This window comes from Equus przewalskii, chromosome 9 (assembly GCF_037783145.1).
Source record: "Equus przewalskii isolate Varuska chromosome 9, EquPr2, whole genome shotgun sequence".
NCBI lineage: Eukaryota > Metazoa > Chordata > Mammalia > Perissodactyla > Equidae > Equus > Equus przewalskii.
In genome coordinates this window covers 47,662,652-47,681,132 of record NC_091839.1, presented here as the reverse complement: position 1 = coordinate 47,681,132, position 18,481 = coordinate 47,662,652, and the positions used below count along the sequence as shown (strand labels likewise).

Below are 18,481 nucleotides of genomic sequence, written 5' to 3'. Positions count from 1 at the left end.
AAGGAAAAAAGACAACTACAGGAACACGGAAACACAAGTTTGTTGAATTCACATCTGACTCAGAACTTCCTATGTGAACCCAAGTATTTTGTTTTCAATTCTAAGGAGATCATGTTTCCTTGACCGAAAACACAAAAAATAAATCAAAGCTTCTCCAATGTGTTTTAGACAAACATTTATTTCCAATATTATAGTAGAAAGCTACTAGGCTTGCCTGAGGAACGCAAATTAATCTAGCTTTACTCAAAATGTTGATGGCAAATATAACAAAAATAAGAGGTAAACTGGTCAGTGAGGTGATGTTACATTAGAACACAAATCTGCTGCTCTTGCTTAGGAAGAATGGTCCCAGAATTGGCAACTAATGATAATATGTGGGAATAAATAGAACAAGGGTAGAAAAAAGACATCAGAGTTTACCCTCCCCATTAAGCAGTTTGGATTATGGCTTTAGGCATATATCATAACAAATATGTTAAGAAATATCTTGTATGGTACATATGTTTGCAATATTTGTGTTAATTTTTAATCCATATGTTTTGCTAATAAAAATGCTAGAATTTATACATGACAGTATTGTAGATGTGAAATGACGGCTAAAATGATGAGGATTTTCTTAGATTTTATTTATAAGAATTACAGATTTTATTAATGATTCTTTTTAGTTACCACATTTCTGAAACTCAAATTGACAGCTGAGGAGTCGCATTTGGATTTCAAATGGATGACAGACACCAAGGAAGGTCTGACTAAAATAGTGAGAGAGGAAGCATAAACACATATGGCATGCACGCTTTTGCTTGAGTAACGCTCTCAGTTTCAAGAGGCAATGCTTTAGATTCACGTAGCATATTATACACTCACTAACTCACTTAAAATCTGTAAATGACTTGAAATTGTGCTCTGGATATATAAATCCATTCATATAATACCCTCAGGGATAACGTTAGTCATTCAAATAAATTAAACCAAAAAAAATCCCAGAATCCTGTCACCATTTTTTATGACAATGAGGCTATGTCCCACGTATAAAGACCATTTTCAGTACTCAGGTGGCAGCTCCAAAGAGTTACGTGGCCACTATATTGCCTCCACATGCATATCATCGAAATAAGATATCTGAAAAGTTCAGTGTATAAAACAATAACTGTTGGCTCAAATGGTTTTTGAAAAGCTTCTAAGAAACTTCAAGATACATACCTATTTGCCAGGTACAAGTTTTCTCTTAAGAAGTCACTAGTAAGCTTATAAGAATCTCTTTTACTTAAAAAAAAAAAAAACAAAGAAGCAAAAATACCACATAAAAAAACACAAAGGAAACAAGGAAAACAAAACTTACTTTTTCTTAAAGCTGCTTCTTCCTGTGATTTAAACAGTGTGAAAAGAGACTATATGATTTTTTCCCTCCAACACAATTGTAAGTCAACTCCAGAAGGAACAGAATGGGCCACCAGAGCGTCCCTCTCAATTGCAGCTTTTTCAGCTTTGTGGAAGAAAATAGCAGGGTGAGTGTATTTCCTCCGAGTCTTATGACATGCACATAGCTGACTCCTACTGGACTGAAAAGCACTCTTTGTCAATTTTTCCTTAAAATTACAAGTAACGAATTCTCTGAAGGACATCCTTAAAGGGAAATCCTGCTAGGATTAGTATTTGAAATATCTGGATAAGCTCCAAAAAGTTTAAAATACAAAGTGCACATACAGACTCTCTCATACTTGAGAAATTTCCACTGCCTAGGCTAACTTATTAAGGGCATATTTAAAAAATTTTAAAAAATCACTAAAAGGATGATGTATTTTCTGTTTCCTTGATTAAGCTGTTTTTGTTTTCTTGGTTTTCTGGTGACTGTCAGAACCCTTTTTTAGGTGAGGTTGAACTACAGAGCTTTTCTGTTGACCTATCTGTAAAGAGATGAGGCCGCATGTGCTCACCTGTAGAGCTTTTGGCAGCTTGAGCGAGGAGCCCTGGGTTGTAGCCTCTATCACTGCCTTCTTGGGGAATGTGAGTCTTGGATTTGTCTAGAATAAATCAAGGTAGTTACCTGCTTCCTGCACCTGCTGTGTGGACTGAGCATTTCCTGCTTCTTCCTATGTCCCTATGAGCTGGCAACAATTATTACGTCACATCCACGGCTATGTGACTTCATTTAAGCACAGACTCATCTGCTCCCTTGAAATCTTCAATTTAAAACATGAAAAGTGGCTAGAGATTTCAAAAGTTGGAGCTAAAGAAATGTTTGAATATTGAACTAATCCACAACAGGAATTCTCAGTGGGTCAAGATGATCCACAAAGCAAGTGACACTTGCTCCTAGAATCTCCATTTTAGGCCATTTCTTTGGTTTGTAAGGTGAGGTGACAAGAAACGTTCTGCCTCCAATTATGCCCAGACCAAACTTAAACTGTCCTTGTTCTAAGTGCTAAAGGAATGATATATTAATATTTTCTGAGGTCAAACTCAAGTGTGTACAACCAAAAAACTTGAGCTAGGGAAATGCAAAGTCAATCAACTCTATGCTTCTGTTATTCACCTGACTTTGATGCTTAAGATATTATGAAAATGAAAACACGGTGATTAGAGCAACAAATTGATTCAGTGAAAGGACATAAGCACATTTAGTTAGTAACAGATTTTAATCCTCATGACACCACTGCTAGACGGGCATTATTTTCCTCCTTTTATCCATGAGGAAGCGGAGTCTTGGAGATATAAAGTTGTCTATGTCCCTGTGTAGTTATGGGACGCCACTCTTCGTTTACAAAACCTGTGCTTCCTGAGAGGGTAATCGACATTCACTGATTCAACTTCTGATCTTCCTGTGCCCTCCTCAAACTTGCAATCTGCCTTCCACTTGAAGCACTCCACCAAAAACCCTTCACTAAGCTCATACAAGATCTTAAATAGTAACCCAAAGAGCACTGTCTTTAATCTTACCTGAAATTTCTCATCTTTGGCCATGTCTATTTCCTTTTGAAATTCTCTTCCCTTGGTTTCTCTAAGTTACACTCTCTCTAATTTCCTCCTTGCTCTTAGCATCCTCACCCTTTCCTGGAGCTTCCTCCTCATTTCAGAGTACTTCTCTGTACACCATCCATGGGATTCCTTATAAAAACAATTAACAATTATATATCATGGCTCCCAAACCTGTGTTCTCAACTGTTATCACTGTTTCCAGACCTGTATCCTGTAGTCTACCGACCCTGCTTGTTTAGAGGTCCCCAGGCATCTCAAACCCAACAGTCCCAAAAAAACCTCTTCGACTTCTCTCTCCAAACCTGTTAGTCAGCTGTATTTCCTGTTCAGGGCACAATCATTCAACCCGTCATCTTAGAGTACTCCCTTGCCGCACTTATTCTCTACCCTCCCTATCATGCATCCACATCTCCAACTTCTGTTGGTTCTGCTTTGTTAAATCTCTCTTAAATCTGTCATCATCCCTGCATTCTGGTCCCCACATTTCTCATTTGGATTACTCTATCAGTCATAAAACAACTGGCATCTACCTCAGTCTGGTCCCCTTCTATCATTTCTCTACATCATTGTAAAACAATATTTATTTAAAAATATCAGTTTATTGAATTATAAAATACATGCTTCTTGCAGAAAATCTGGAATAACAATTGAAAAAATAAAGAAAACTTAAAATGACTTGCAATCCAAGAGACAGCCACAGCCCAAATCTTCACCCAAATCTCTTTAGAATATTATGTATGCATGCATATAACTACAGGGGGAAATGTTTATGCGAATGTTCTTATGCAAATGTTTCTATAGTTATAGCTATATAATAAACAAGTTTAAACAAATGTATTTAAACAAATATAGTTATATAAACAAGACCACATTGTATATAGTTCTGTATCTCTTTTACTTAATATACTGTGACTTTCCAAATCAATTAAATATTTTTCAAGCAGCTGTGAATAGTTGCAATATATTATGAAACACTGCTCCCAATTTTTCTCTCTCTGATTTTTCTTCTTCAAAACAAAAAACTACCCTGAGCATTTATAATGTATGAATCACAAGGACTCAAATTTAGGTGGGAAAGAGGAACGGAGAAAAGCAGAGAACACTTATTTTAAAAGTTCATTTATGTTTATTAGATATTTTTAAACAACTATATATTCTATACTAACCTTGTTGTCGTGCCTTCAAGCAATTATCCAACCTGTTAAGTCTTTATAACAGATTTAAGTTAAACGTTACATTTTAGGTGACTAAAGGCAAGCTCAGTAGAAAAAACAATTTGATAAAATACTCTTTCTTCTTTACATGGACTAACAAGAAACAAAAGAAAATCTTTGCGACCTTTGTCTTAGCTTGACTAGCCAGATAAAGAGTTTTTCTTTGGAGGACTAGCAACTGAATAAACAAAAATATTTCAGAGTCTAGAAAATTGCTTCCTTTCTGTGCAAGATGCATTGTACATGTTCTTTTACTTCTGGTAAACTCCTTCCCCAGTCCATTATTCTTATTTCTCATACTTCAGGGTTTCCCACAAGCCTCATTATTTCATGTTAATTCATGTCTTGGTACTTCTGAATCTCCTTTTCTCTGCCCAGAAACAGCCAATTCCCCTTCCCCTATTTTCACCAGGCTAGTCCTCTTTCTTTCAGCATTCAGTACAGGTCATCTTCAGCCTGTTCAATTCCCCTCCTGGCTAAGACAGTTTGCCTTTCACTTCTTCTCCCATAGCATCCTCTGCTTACTTCTCTCAAAACACTATACTGAACTATAATTGTTGATTCTTGCCATCTCCTTAAAAGCAAGATAGACATTTGTATTCCTAGTACTTAGTTAACTGTCATATGGGATTCAGGACATTGTTGAGCCAAGGATTTACATTCCCCATGTCCTCCCTTTCAGTGTTCACATCACAACATAATCCCTTCCTCCCTGCTCTTCACACACACATCCAGGGGAGGGCTTACTACTAATCACTGGAGAGGGACAGAGGTGCAGTTAGAGGCAAGGCTGGTAAAGCAAATAATAAAACACAACACGGGGAACTTACGAAAATTTACTACATCTTTAAAGTAGTTAGGTATTCCCTTTTTTGTGATGTAAATGGAATAAACACTGTGTTTCTGAAAGCCTAAAGTTCAGTGTCTTTCTTAGACAGTTTAGAAGAAGTCTCTCCTGGATTCTGTTTATTCTTTTGTTTGTTTAGTGTGGCCTTCAAGGTAGAGCAACTTGTGTAAAAAAGCCATTTAAAAAGCCACTTTAATAGTGCTCCCAGATATCTGTAGAAAATGTACATCCCAGGTGAGTCTATATATCTTTTATCTCATTTCCCATACACGCTGGGGTAAAGGCTTCGGTGGTATTAGTCAAAGAAAGCAAACCTTCCAACATCCCCACCCCCTACCCAAGTCATATAAGTTAGTTCTTGATAGAAAAAATCCCATTTGCCCTGGTCGAGCGGCCTTTCTGAGGAAGCAATGAACTGTTTCCTCTCAATCTACAGGCCACACTATACGTCAGATCACTGTTGCACTTTGACTTCATCCTTGGTGCTGTATGGTCTGACTAAAGTAAGTTCTCTAAAAAGTTCAAGATGGTTCTACATTCAGGTTAAGCAACTTCCACGTTTATTGTTCTAATTTGGCATTAAAGTCTTTTCTGAAAATACACTGTGATTTTGAAAGATATATTTCTCTTCCCTGATCTTTCTGATGGCCAGAAGTAGGCGGGTTTCCCTTGACTCTTCAAAAACACATGGTCTGGAGATGGAACACATAAATACCTGAGCGCGTTATTCAAGTATCCATCCCTATTGTATCTGCACTAGCAGGAAGCAGCACATCAGAGAGCACAGCTGCACATTTGTTGAAATCTAGCTAATTGAAGATGACTTCCCAAGGTGAAATGGTTCATGAACGGCAACCTTTCAAGGAGTGAAAGACACTGAGGACTACGGAACTATTTTTGTGTAAGAAAAATATAATAAAACCCTTTAAACTATTCAGAACAAGAATTACAAAGTGTAAGGATAGTACCTATAATGTATACATCAATTAATCCTAGCAGTAGAAATTAAAATAATGGAAGCCTCAAAGTACCATAAAATTTAATAGAAACAACAGGCAACTTTATTTTAAGTTAAAATAAATCTTAAATCTGCCCATTATCAGAGTAGATAAACATGTAACAATTATTTTATTAACGAAATCAGATTTTTACATACAAAAATCAGCTATATAATTTTATTTACAAAAATAATAAAAACTGTTCTTATTTACTGTGGAAAAATAAGAACTATTTTGATAAATGAAAAAAATTTAATGCAAACAAAATAAAACAGAATGGTTTTCTTTTTATTTGCTTCATCATCTCCTCTGTTTTTATCTTCACAAATTAAAAAAGTCAGAATGATTTTATTTGCTTCATTCTATAATCTAGTTTGACACAAACGTGGATTACTTTGGTATCTGCTGAATCATAAATAATATGGTTTCAAAACAAAGATTGAATAAAAAAATTAGGCTGGGTATTCAATATTTTGAAGCTGAATAAACAAACATAACTAATTGGAGTGTGGGGTCACACAGGATTTGTCATTTTACTTTCTTTGCCTATATGAAAATACGTTAATAGAAAATTACCAATGGGAAAACATTTTTAGATTTATGTTACATTCCTACCAACTTTAATAATGCTTAGTCAGCAATTATATTAATTTCTTTCAGTATTAATATTTTGTCCAGAAATATAGTAGAGGTAGACTGATCTTTGTTAGGCAAACATTTTGAAACAGAGTTTTAAATGCCATAAAAGGAATTACATAAAATAGTATTTTTTTAATATTTGAGATTTAATTTACTATTATATTCAAAATCACTAAATTCCTTTTTTGATATATAAAATTGTTGCTTAAAACATCTGTTTGAAATGATTACTCCAAGGAACTATTTTAGTTACTTTTAACTACTAATAATCTTTAGAAAACAAGAATACTTTTTTATACAAGTTTCCATTTTTGGGAAAAAAAAAAAAAGGTTCCAATGATTTAAATGCATTTATAGACAGATGCCCCTACAAGAAAGTATTGGTGCCAGAGTGACTCCTGGTATAAAAAATGAAATTAAGAACTGCAAACTGGGTTAAAGAAAAACATAAGTATTAAATTTTTAGTTATTCCAATGTTCAAATGTGACTTACAACTATTAGCAGCAAATTTCACTTTTTCTCTCACTCCTGTTAGCATCCTGTTTTAGAAGAGAGCACAGCAATGCATGAGCCCCTCTCACGTTCTTCTGCACCTGTTAAGGCATCTCTGAAGCGCCTAACCACATAAAAATTCACTTCTGTGGGGGAGATGGGAGACCCTCTATCTGCCAGAAATAAGAGCAAAAGCTTAGTAATAAAGAAAATATTGTGAAAATTTCTGTATCTCAGGTTTCAAGCATTTTCTATTAATTTTAAAATAAAATATATAATTTTCATTTTTGACACCAAGGGTTTTTCTTTTTTTAAAAACATGACCACATTTTAAGACTCTGCCTAATGTGTATAAATATAATAATGTCACCGGAAATCTAATAACAATGAATGAGTCCTTTCCTAGAGATGAAAGATATCAGAAAATTTATTCTTCATTTAGCATTTGCAGAAAATAAACTGAAATGCATAATTTTTGGAATTATAATGTGAAAAAAAAATCTTCCACAGAGAACCCAATTTAGAAAAATTCACAAGTTTATGAGATTTACATTGAATACAACACAACTGTTTTAACCGAATTGTGTGGGTGGGAGGGGCTGTTAATAGGGATTGAGGATTGTGAAGTGAATATTTTTTTGTAACAATTCACCTTTAACTTTGGGGGAAAAAGTTTACCATATGACATAAGTAAATTAAGATCATTACTCTTCTGTCACAGATGATTTTCTGGACTTGAGAACAAGGTCTTTAATGGATGAAGAAAGTTCTTGAAGCTCTTTACGGGTGGTATTGGTGACATCTTCTTGTTCTTTGTCTAACTCATCACTCAAGGGATCATCTCCCTGCCCAGTCTTCTTATTTTGGCTTACTAACTGCTTTACAACCAAACCTTGATACTTTACCAAAAGAGTATGCTGATCCTGTGAAAACAGAAAGGAGAAGAAAAGTTAACATTTAATTTTCTGTGGAATAGACAAAGTAGGATTTGTTCGACCAATACACACTGAAGGTCTTCATCTTTACAAATCACTGGCCGTATAAGTAGAAAGCTGAATCTAGCAAGGTCCTTGCTCTCAAGGAGTACAGTTTAGGGGAGATAAAAAATGAACACAGATCATTTTAATCTAAGTTGACTTAGCTAGGTTCTAAGCTAGGTTGACTTAGCTAGGTTCAAAGAGACAGTCAAAGTGATATGTAAGTTGAAAGAAGCCAAATTACTTTTAGCTGAGGAGTTTGTCAGAAGAATTTGTGCAGGATAAGACTTTCTGAGCTGGTCCTTGAAAGACAGGCTAAACCTGCATAAGCTGAAATGAAAGACTGAACATTAGTCTATCTTTTCCAAAAGGCTAATTTCCAAATTCACAATATTCTTACCATGGATCTTGAAGGATCCTGAAAGCTTCTTAAGCTATGCTGAGTTTTTATTTATTTTTTATTTTTATTTATTTATTTATTTTTTGAGGAAGATTAGACCCGAGCTGACTACTGCCAATCCTGCTCTTTTTGCTGAAGAAGACTGGCCCTGAGCTAACATCCGTGCCCATCTTCCTCTACTTTATACTTGGGACGCCTACCACAGCATGGTTTGCCAAGCAGTGCCATGTCCGCACCCGGGATCCGAAGCAGCCAACCCCGGGCCGCCAAGAAGCAGAACGTATGAACTTAAGTGCTGTGCCACCGGGCTGAGCCCCCTATGCTGAGTTTTTAAAATCAGTCTCCTAATTCATTGTTCACATTCTTGGAAGGAAGAAGATGCTGTAAATATGTTTTGTGTCTTAGTGTTCTCAAGGATTCATATCTATCCATTCAAAATATTCAGAATCTAAAAGCTTTAAAAGTTTCAAGTGCACTGAAAATGTAATACCTCTGGAATTTTCCCACTAAGAAAAGCAATGATCTGTGGGACACATCTTCCAGGTGCATGGAGCATGCTGTGGGTTGAGAACTGAAACAACAGGACTGATGTGAGGTGCAGAATGAGAGCAGGGTCTTCTGTGACTTTTAGCTGTTCAGCCAGTGCTTGCCGATGCTGGAACAGTATCTGCCTAAACAAAAATAAAATCACACAAATACATGATCATATTTTAACAAGTTGTCACCAATTTCAGTTTTTCCCTTCTGCATTCGTTTTTAGCTTCTCTAGTTTAATTATCTAGTTCCATAAACATTTTAAGGGACCTTTTAAATACGGAATACAGACACACATAACCCTAAATGGTATGGATAAACTAACATGCTAGAAAATGACAGAAAAAGCCATATAGCAGAGATACTCACAGTAGGCTTTTTATTTTGAGTTGTTGGGGATCAAACAGAAGTGCATCAATTTAAACAAGATTTCCTGTAAAGAAGGTCTCAAAGCTAATAAGTTCCCAGGCTTGATCAGCTGTGAGATTAAAGAACTCTGCTGCCTTATCAGGATGGGCCAGGAAGGGACACCTAAGTATATCAGGACTGAACATACTTGAAGGTCTGAAGCCACTTAGATACCAGTTCTCTACGTGGGATTCAGTCAGATACCAACTTCAGATATGAACTACCACATACCTAAGAATTTATTAATAATACAGATTAATTCAATGTTACCTTTCCCTTTTTTTGTCTCCCTTTTTCACCATAATATCACAAGCTTCTGCTGCAGAATCCAGACAAGAAAGAAAGTCTTCTATGCTCTGAAAAAGTATTTAATACCATGATTTACTTTTATAAACAGGCTGCCTAGAGAAATACAGCCATTTAATACTGTTTTACAATTTTACACCCTAAATAGAATTTTCAAAAAGCTCATTTTGTCATTAAATTTGAAATGGTGACCTAGGCCTAAAGAGTTCAGGTGAAATGCCCCAGCCTGGTCTCCCCTTCAGCTCCTGAGGATGAATCTGACTGCAGAATACTAGTTTTATATTTAGTTTACAATTATTCTGATAAAAATCTACTCAAATATCACAAATTCTAGCCTCCATATCTAAACGAAATTGAATTAAACCTTCCTTACCTTCTCATTCAGAGCGCTGTGGAGCTTAGAGAGAGCTACTTTATTTTCTTCTGGTAATTTAGTTAATATTTTTTTTCTTACCTATAGGAGGAAAAACATTCTTTTGGGATTGTGTCTTTGACAAGTGGTCTATATAAGATCAAACAAAACAAAAAAGTTTATTTATTACTATAATAGAATGCTGAATAGAATTTATCTTTGTTCTTGAATTTTAGGTCTCAAACTAGGGATAAAAATATGCTAAAAACATTCTCAAATTAGAGAGCTAGCCAACAGCCAGTCAGCCAGAGGCTAGATGCAGCCTTACTCCTCATCTGCTCCAGCAGGATAAGAGGAAGATGACAGAGGGAGAGACACAGACAGCATGCGTGCACAAGAAAGCAAGTGACTGCACCATTCATCTTACGGGAAAAAGAGAATTTGGGATAAGAGGCTACTCCTTCTCTTTTCTGTTGGGGTGGGAAGAGTGTTTTTTCCCTCTCTAATGCCAGGTGACAGGTGGCTCCACTCATAAAGATCAAGGGATGCCTATAAGCTAGTGTTCTTGTTCCATGGATGCATGCTTGAGATAATGTATTGTGTGTGGAACCTTTTCAGCACACCCCTCTCCACATGATGTATCTTGTGATACTTGGTGGCATTCCTGACCAGAGTCTGATGGCTCCTTCTAGTGCAAAATTTCTGGAGGAGGCCTACTGGAATGGCTTGGCTGGTAGCCCCTGAAGGCTACAGTGTGTCTTGGGAGACTGGGGCAACCTAATGACTCTCTGCCCTATGCCATCCAATCTTGCTGCAGCCCTTGAAGGGCATGGGCCAGGACTGACGTATTTCCTCCAGCAGAGGCCGGCACAGGGGCAGGATACATGAGACTGTGCAGGCCGTTGGGGACTCACTGCTCAAGCTGAACGAGGGACGGAGGACAGTCCCTTGCCGGGGTAGGAGGGAGAAATAAACCTACTTCTGTTTGGAGGTTTAGGGGGAGGTCCTTGCTATGAGAGGGATCACAGAATGCTGAAAAACATCCCCCCAAAGCAACCTATGCCACCTATGTGGCAACAGCCAAATCGCAAGAGGGCAGAAGCATGCGACTGATTTGGTCTGACCTAGGTTAAAGCCAGTGATATGCAGTCAGTCACATGCAGGTGCTTTTGCTTCCTTCCTTTTTCCTAAATCTCCAACTTTAAGTGGATATAGAAGGATGAGGAAGAAGAGGAGGAGGAGTTGTCTTAGGGACAGACCACACCCTTCTTCCTCCTCTAGGCTGCTGGGAGCCACAACTCCACATTGCCAGAAGGCAAGAGATGTGCCTTGAATTTGGTTTGAGAGTAGAATTTTAAAAACTAACCTGGAATTAGTCTAAATATTGAAATGAAATGGTATCAATAAATGAAAATGACTGCAAAGTTATGGAATCTGGCCAGAATGCTAAGGGACTTGCAACTCAGCAGGAAAAAGGGATGTGACATAATAATAACTAGGAAAAAATAAAACCGTTGATTCTAAAGTAATTAAGCATTACTACTTTTAATAGACTGGTTATATTACCAATCCTGCTAGCAACCATATATACTTGTACTAAAGTTGAACTAAAAATCTAATAGATTTTTTTTCTAAACCTCTTTCTTGTATTTTATTTTCCTTTTAGACTATTTCAGATGTAAGAAAATAAAACATGCTCAGATTTCAAAACCAAACACATTAAGAGTGGCAAGAAAATCACTAACATACTTCACTTGTAATGGTTGCAGGATCGTCTACTGCCATCATTAAATCTGAAGCTAAGAAGTTGAAAATGAGGTTGGTGATATCAGTACACACTGTCTTCAGTAAGTGCTTGGTGAGAGCAGCCTGCGTATCATCTGGAAAATAAAGGTGGTTTATTAAAATGAATGCCCAAAAACAATTATGAGAATCTATGAAAAAACAGGATTAAGTATACCTGTAAAGAACTTCATCCCTTTTTCAAACAATCGAATATTATTGTAAAGGTTTGAAACCTCTTCTTGCAAGTCCTTGATTGTGCGCTTTCTTCCAGTTCCAGAGGCAGAAGTTGAAGACATGAATACTGAACGTACCACCTCGAGATAAGTTTTATTAAGAGGTCTGTGGCAAGACACATATATTTAGTTTATTAAAACATACTGGATTTACATAGATAAGAAATTTTGCTTCTACAGAAATAAGGTTTAAGAAAACATCTCTGTTTTTTTAAACAAATAAGATTAAGTTGGAGAATAGTTCATAAGAATTTGTCTTTCAATCCCAAGAATTATAATTTAAATGGATTATTTTTTTCAATTTTGTAGTCAAAGTTACTGCACTAAAGACAACAAGATCAACAATAACAAAAACTTCAAGTCAAATTTAATTCAAAGTAGCTTTTATTTTGGAGAGTAGAAGACTATACATCTGTTCTCCATCATAAGGAATAAATTAAATTCTCAATTTCTAAAGTACTATAACAGATAATATATTTTAAAAAACCCTTTTATGCTCAACAACTCAGATTATTTTAAAAAGTAACAGCAAATGCTTAGCAGTAACTACTTCATCTTCTTAGATTTGAAAAACATGATTATGCAATGTATTCATGCACAAAAAATATCCACATAAGTTAAAAAAAAAATCTCACTACAAAAGCTGTATTTCTGAATTCAAAAAGTTAGACACACTAGGCCCCCAGATTGCATTTATGGAAGCTTACGCATTAGGACTAACTTGAGGGAAGACCACGTTACTTAGTAATGGTCAACTTACACACAATTTCTTTTATTTCTGTATAAAAATAAATTTAGCCTGGCTCATTTACAAGGTAGTGCTGTCTAAATTTATTCTCTTTGAACGCAGTTTGTTACTTTATCTTCTCCCTAAAAGTGTACTGTTTACTCTGTCAAATCCAGACAGAAAAGGATCTTTCCTTCCTTCTAGACACCACTTTTCATGCTATGGGAGAGACCAGCCAGTGATTAGTGCTGCTGTTTTTCTCCCACCTAGGAGTGTGAGAGCAGTGAACGAGGATGCCTCCATGCTGTCACCTTTTACTTCCCATGCTGCCTTGCCCCATGCACTTAAAGGTTTGTTGAGTTGAACTGCTTCTGTAGGCAAACAAAATCTGGCATTTGGTGGCTAGATTAAATTCTAAGCTTTGAAAAGAAAACACCTATAATGTATGTTTTCTATGATCTTGCTTAAAATTTTATTTAATAACTCGCTGAATTTCTACCATAAATAGAAAAAACATGTTTTTATACTTGCCTTACTAAGTACTCGGCAAGTTCAGAAATAAATTCCTCAGGGGCATCTTGTGTGTGTTTTCTTAAAAAGTCTTCAATTTCATCTTGGAACATAAAAGTGATCTCTGGCTGCTTCTTTACTATAATAGAAATGAGCAATGGGAAAAAACAACAACCAAAACAAATAAGCAACCTAAAAGCAAATAAGGTTCATTAACATATTTAATAAATGGTAATTCATTCATTGTCTACCATAAAGACTCTTGTATTTTTATGTCATCAAAATTGCCAATGTCAAATAACAATAACTAATGAAAACAATTTTAAAAGTAGGATATATATAGTGACATTTCTTTTCAGTAATAATTTTCTAACTTCATTTAAAAATGACTATTTTCCACAAGTCAATCAGAAAATAATAAAGACGATTTTCCCCTGATCTAACTTGGATTGATGCAAATAGTTGAAATCAAAACAATCAAGTAGATGGAAAAAAAATCTTTTAGGAAAGAATAATTTCTCTTTGTTGAACAATGGATACTGAGCAAAATTTCCTTCTTTATAAAAATGAATATTTACTAAAAATTAAATCATCCTTATAGTTTACGTAAGATCTTCAAGAAAAGTCCTTATAATCATGTGAACCATAACTCCAGTAGAATTAATCTAAAAATTGTCTTTTTGGAAAGCATAGATGAAAAAAACCCTCAATTTTATACCTATAATTTATTTTTGCCCTCACAATAATTCCACACCAAGGAAAATTTGTATGCAGCTACTATAAAGAAAATAATTGTTAATTCTAGAAATGTCATGTCTAGTCACTTACTTGGAAAAGTACAGGTTGCAGACAAAGAAAGCTAACAAAATTTCCATTATTAATTGTAAAAGTATAAAAGTGATTATTTCCAGCTAAATTATATTGACTCCAAAAGTCAAACCTTAGAAATAAATATAAACTAGCTCAAAAATCAATTTTCACTATGCAGGAAGATCTAAGTAGTTGAGATCACAGCTTCAGAATAGACAAGTAGTACCCTTTCTTTTTGAGATCTGCTATCCATCCCTGATCTTTTACACCAAATAGTTTCTGATTTGTCTGCTGCCTACATGCATTTCACAAGTTATTAAATTGTATTTCCTTCTAGTAATCTTTCACACTAAGTTGATCCTACATTTTAGCTGAAAACCTAATTACATCCCCCATTTCAGAGATTACAACTCAACCCTTTCTCATAAGCACTGAAATTACCTTTTCTTAGGTAGAATGGTTTTACTACTTTTATAGTCCCTCTCCATAATCTATGCACAAAAAGAGTATCACATGCCTCATTTAACAATTACTTAAGGCTGCAGATATTAGAGAACTATTTTCTTAAATGCCCCTTCACTCCCACCCCTAGTACATCTGGGGAATAGAGAAATCCATTAATCAATGAAAAATTAAAACTCACATAGGATAGTCTTAATACTGTTTAAAATAAGGGTAGAGCTATTTCTATGAAGACACTTTCCCTATAATTATACTCTTTTATGCACGTCAAGAACAGTAACTATTTTTGCCTATCTTAGAATACTTTAAAGATGGATCTTAAGCAACTGTGCTATTACAAGTAGTAGCACATTATGTCTATATGTGGTATGTCTACTACACATACAACTAGTAGACAGTAGTAGTAGCAGACAGTTTGTAGTAGTAGTAGCACAAGACAGCACTTCAGCTGTCAAGTGACAGCTGAAGCCATGTTACTTGATATCCACATCTCCCAGCTCTAGTCCATACATAATGAAATCTGTGGAAGAGGTAAAATAAAAACCTCAAATTCTCATCATTTCAAGTTCTTTTTTCCTTTTTGCTGGGGAAAAGAAGGAAGGAGGTATTATAGTTTTAAGTTGATTTTTCTTTTTGAGGAAGATTAGCCCTGAGCTAACATCTGCCAATCCTCCTCTTTTTGCTGAAGAAGACTGGCCCTGAGCTAACATCCGTGCCCATCTTCCTTTACTTTATGTGTGGGAGGCCTACCACAGCATGGCTTGCCAAGCAGTGCCATGTCCGCACCCGGGATCTGAACTGGTGAACCCCGGGCTGCCGAAGCGGAACGTGCAAATTAAACTGCTGAGCAACCGGGCCAGCCTCTAAGTTAATTTTTTTTAAACAGAAACATAAAAAGTCAATTTCATTTAGAAAAACAAAGTAAGATGCCTCTTGCTAGCTTAATCATAACAAACACTAACAAGCTTAGGAAAAGAAAGATGCATATACCAAATTCTCCCCCTTAGAAAGAGGGAACCAACCAATTAGGTGTTACCATAAAAATTAAACATGTAACATTTACATGTAACATTTACAATGTAAACAATTAACATTTCCTACTTAAATTTGCAGAAATCCACTTTTCATAAAATATTGTAATTTGTTTTGCACAGCAGTGGGAGACCATAAAAATAATCATGCAAGCTGAAACTGTGCAAAGTGTTCTTAAAAATAATGGGAAAACTTACGATTCTTCTGTGACCTTTAAAAAATGTTTGTGAAAACATTAAAAGCTCTTACGCTGGTTATAAATGTATAGAGAAATGAAAAGTAAAACAAATTTACAATTCAGTACACGATAATTTAGCTCATCAGAAACACTGAGAGTGAAAGTGTTTTATTTCTTTGTAAAAAACAAAGAATAGTTCGAACAATGTTTCACATCTCATCCTGTAACTTACAATACAAAGCAAGCATCTTTTCTATGCCTTGGCAAGCTGTAATACTCTTTTTTTAACTCTGGATCAGCTTCCAACATTTTGTCCTTTGCCCTTTCAAAGTCGTGAAACATCTGAGAATTCCTTTAATGTGAAGTTTTTTGCCAACTTCACATCCTCTAAGACATTTTCATCCTTTCTGTTACAATCACTTTCCTCATTTATGTCAGTAAGTGTGCCTTTACCAAGTTCCTCTGGCTGCGGAGCCAGCCAGAGTCTCTTGAACAGCGCTAACGTTAACATTCCCACGGTCAGCTATTTCTTCTATAACTCCATTGATTCTTGATTCACATTTTATTGCCAGTGTTATAGCTTTCATTTCTTCACTGCATTTTCATCTTTGTTGGCCAATTCCCTCTTTTGGTTATCCATGTTTGTAAAATGTCACGTGGATTTATCACTGTGAGAAAGGAGGCAACACAACTACATGCTTTGTTGTCTGTTCATGAAACGAATACGAGACGCATAGCGATCAATCACTGACAAATTTTGAAAGAAGCGATGTGATTCTCACAGATCATGATGCACATCTGTTATTTATGTGCTGAGTTGTGGACTGAGGAGCTAGTATCGAAGTTTCTACTTCATGCAATTATTCACAGTGAATGTATTTTGGTATCTGAAATTTGAACCATCTTGTTGGGGCACTGATATTTAACCAAACTGTGGAAAGTGAAATTTGTGCCCACTGAAACCATGCAAAGCAAGGATTTCCCATATAAGCACACACACTTAATTATATGTATCTTAAGAACAGATGTTTAAAAACTCATGCACATACAAAGGAAGAGTAAAATAAAGCTACACACCAGTATGAGATGATTCGTCATCACTTTCATCATCTTTTCTTCCTTTCTTCTTGGTTTTTTTAATTTTGTACTCTCTGGCATTGCCACCGCCGCCTCCTCTCACACTTCCACTGCCCTCTGGTGGAAAATGACATTAGTTAGTATTGCCTAACTAAATCACCATTTTTAGAAAATGATGACACCAAATCGTCATATTTAACTTTTCAGCAGAAAAAAGCCAAATAATTAAAAAAACTGTTAGCTGTTTTTAAACTTGGAGTTTATTAAAATAAAAGCTTAGTAAATTCAATCAATAAATAATAAAATATGAAATCTCTTGAATTTGAGCAACTGCCTTAGATAGCCTGTCTGCTCTAAATGTAGTCTCTTCCTGCTTCTCTAATGTCACCTCTTTTCTGTAGTTTTGTCTGACTTTTTCTTGGCCATACTCATTCCTTTAACCTCCTCTTCTGCCTTCCCCAAAAGAAATGTGTCCTCATTTGCTCATCTCTGTTACCGCCTCATTAATAATCCTAATTACAATACTTCACAAATTTAATTATACTTGGTTTTGTCTTCTCAGTTGATAGATTATTACCCACGTTTACAGAAGATATCCTGCAGGGAGCACATTTCAGTAAAGTTTGTATCCTTGGGGTTAAAGCACTAACAGGTGCTCAAGAAATGTTGATCATGAATATTAAATTGGTTAAGTAGAAAAATATTATTCTCAATCACCTACTGGCTAAACGAAAACTAAAAAATACACAAATCACAAAACAAACTCAAACACTGTAAATAACAGTAAAAGAGTTACTGAAGTATTTCTCTGCTATTGGATATTTACAATTAAAATATCTATACAAGGAAACAGAATACTAAAACTGAACAACAAGATTTAAATACTGAAAAATACTGAAACTATATTTCTTCACAGAAGACTTTTTTTAGTGAAATAAGATTTGTGTAAAGATCTTTTTCTAAATTCTAAGTAGAATTCCCTTAGATATCATATCATAATTAAAAGTTCTATAAATTTATTTTCCCTTGCTTTTATGATAGAAAAAAACAATTTTCAAAAGCACAAGTCTAAAGCACATAGGCTTCACTTGGTAATAAGTTTCTTATGGAGAAACTTTCCTGTTTGACATTATTCCATGTTCTCTAATTAAACTATTAACAGCACTATCACTGAGAACAAAACACCAGACGTCCCTGAAGTTTTAGAAAGAAATAAAACAGACTAGTTATACTGACATAAGTGCAACCAATTGCTTAATGTGAATGTATAATTATATCTCCAAATAATATGATAAAATATGCATGGCTGTGAATACTAGTATGATTTATTGGAGTAGTTTGTGGTAATCTTCTCAGAAGAATAGAAAGAAATTTTAAAGTATCATTGAAAGATTTCGTAGAAAAAAGTTTTTGAAGAGGAATGAAATGATCTCAAAGAGACAGGAGTGAATTCCACAGCAAATATAAATTTTTATAACATATGTTCAACATAGTTGTATTTAATAATGAAATATATTGAGTAT

The 18,481-nt window shown here is 35.2% G+C and overlaps 2 protein-coding genes across 7 annotated transcripts in view; both read right to left on the bottom strand.

Annotated features, from left to right (window-relative positions):
• Nucleotides 1-2,102, bottom strand: part of FHL5 (four and a half LIM domains 5) — a 40,868-nt gene extending 38,766 nt beyond the window's left edge. Inside the window, exons 1-2 of one of the 6 annotated variants that reach the window (XR_011521990.1) lie at nucleotides 1,935-2,082; nucleotides 1,340-1,483 (exon numbers count right to left, since the gene is read on the bottom strand). The gene's annotated coding sequence lies outside the window, so the exon portion shown is untranslated. Of the gene's footprint in view, nucleotides 1-1,339; nucleotides 1,484-1,934 lie in introns of all 6 variants that reach the window. The other 5 variants (XM_008516035.2, XM_070556700.1, XM_008516023.2 and 2 more) reach the window with 5 other exon arrangements.
• Nucleotides 2,103-6,075: 3,973 nt separating this feature from the next.
• UFL1 (UFM1 specific ligase 1) overlaps nucleotides 6,076-18,481 on the bottom strand; it is a 32,598-nt gene continuing 20,192 nt past the window's right edge. Inside the window, exons 12-19 of the mRNA XM_008516047.2 lie at nucleotides 16,959-17,075; nucleotides 13,421-13,538; nucleotides 12,105-12,268; nucleotides 11,894-12,024; nucleotides 10,166-10,246; nucleotides 9,757-9,842; nucleotides 9,035-9,215; nucleotides 6,076-8,090 (exon numbers count right to left, since the gene is read on the bottom strand). Of these exons, the coding sequence (XP_008514269.1) occupies nucleotides 7,872-8,090; nucleotides 9,035-9,215; nucleotides 9,757-9,842; nucleotides 10,166-10,246; nucleotides 11,894-12,024; nucleotides 12,105-12,268; nucleotides 13,421-13,538; nucleotides 16,959-17,075 (1,097 nt within the window). The 3' untranslated portion in view covers nucleotides 6,076-7,871. The remainder of the gene's footprint in view (nucleotides 8,091-9,034; nucleotides 9,216-9,756; nucleotides 9,843-10,165; nucleotides 10,247-11,893; nucleotides 12,025-12,104; nucleotides 12,269-13,420; nucleotides 13,539-16,958; nucleotides 17,076-18,481) is intronic.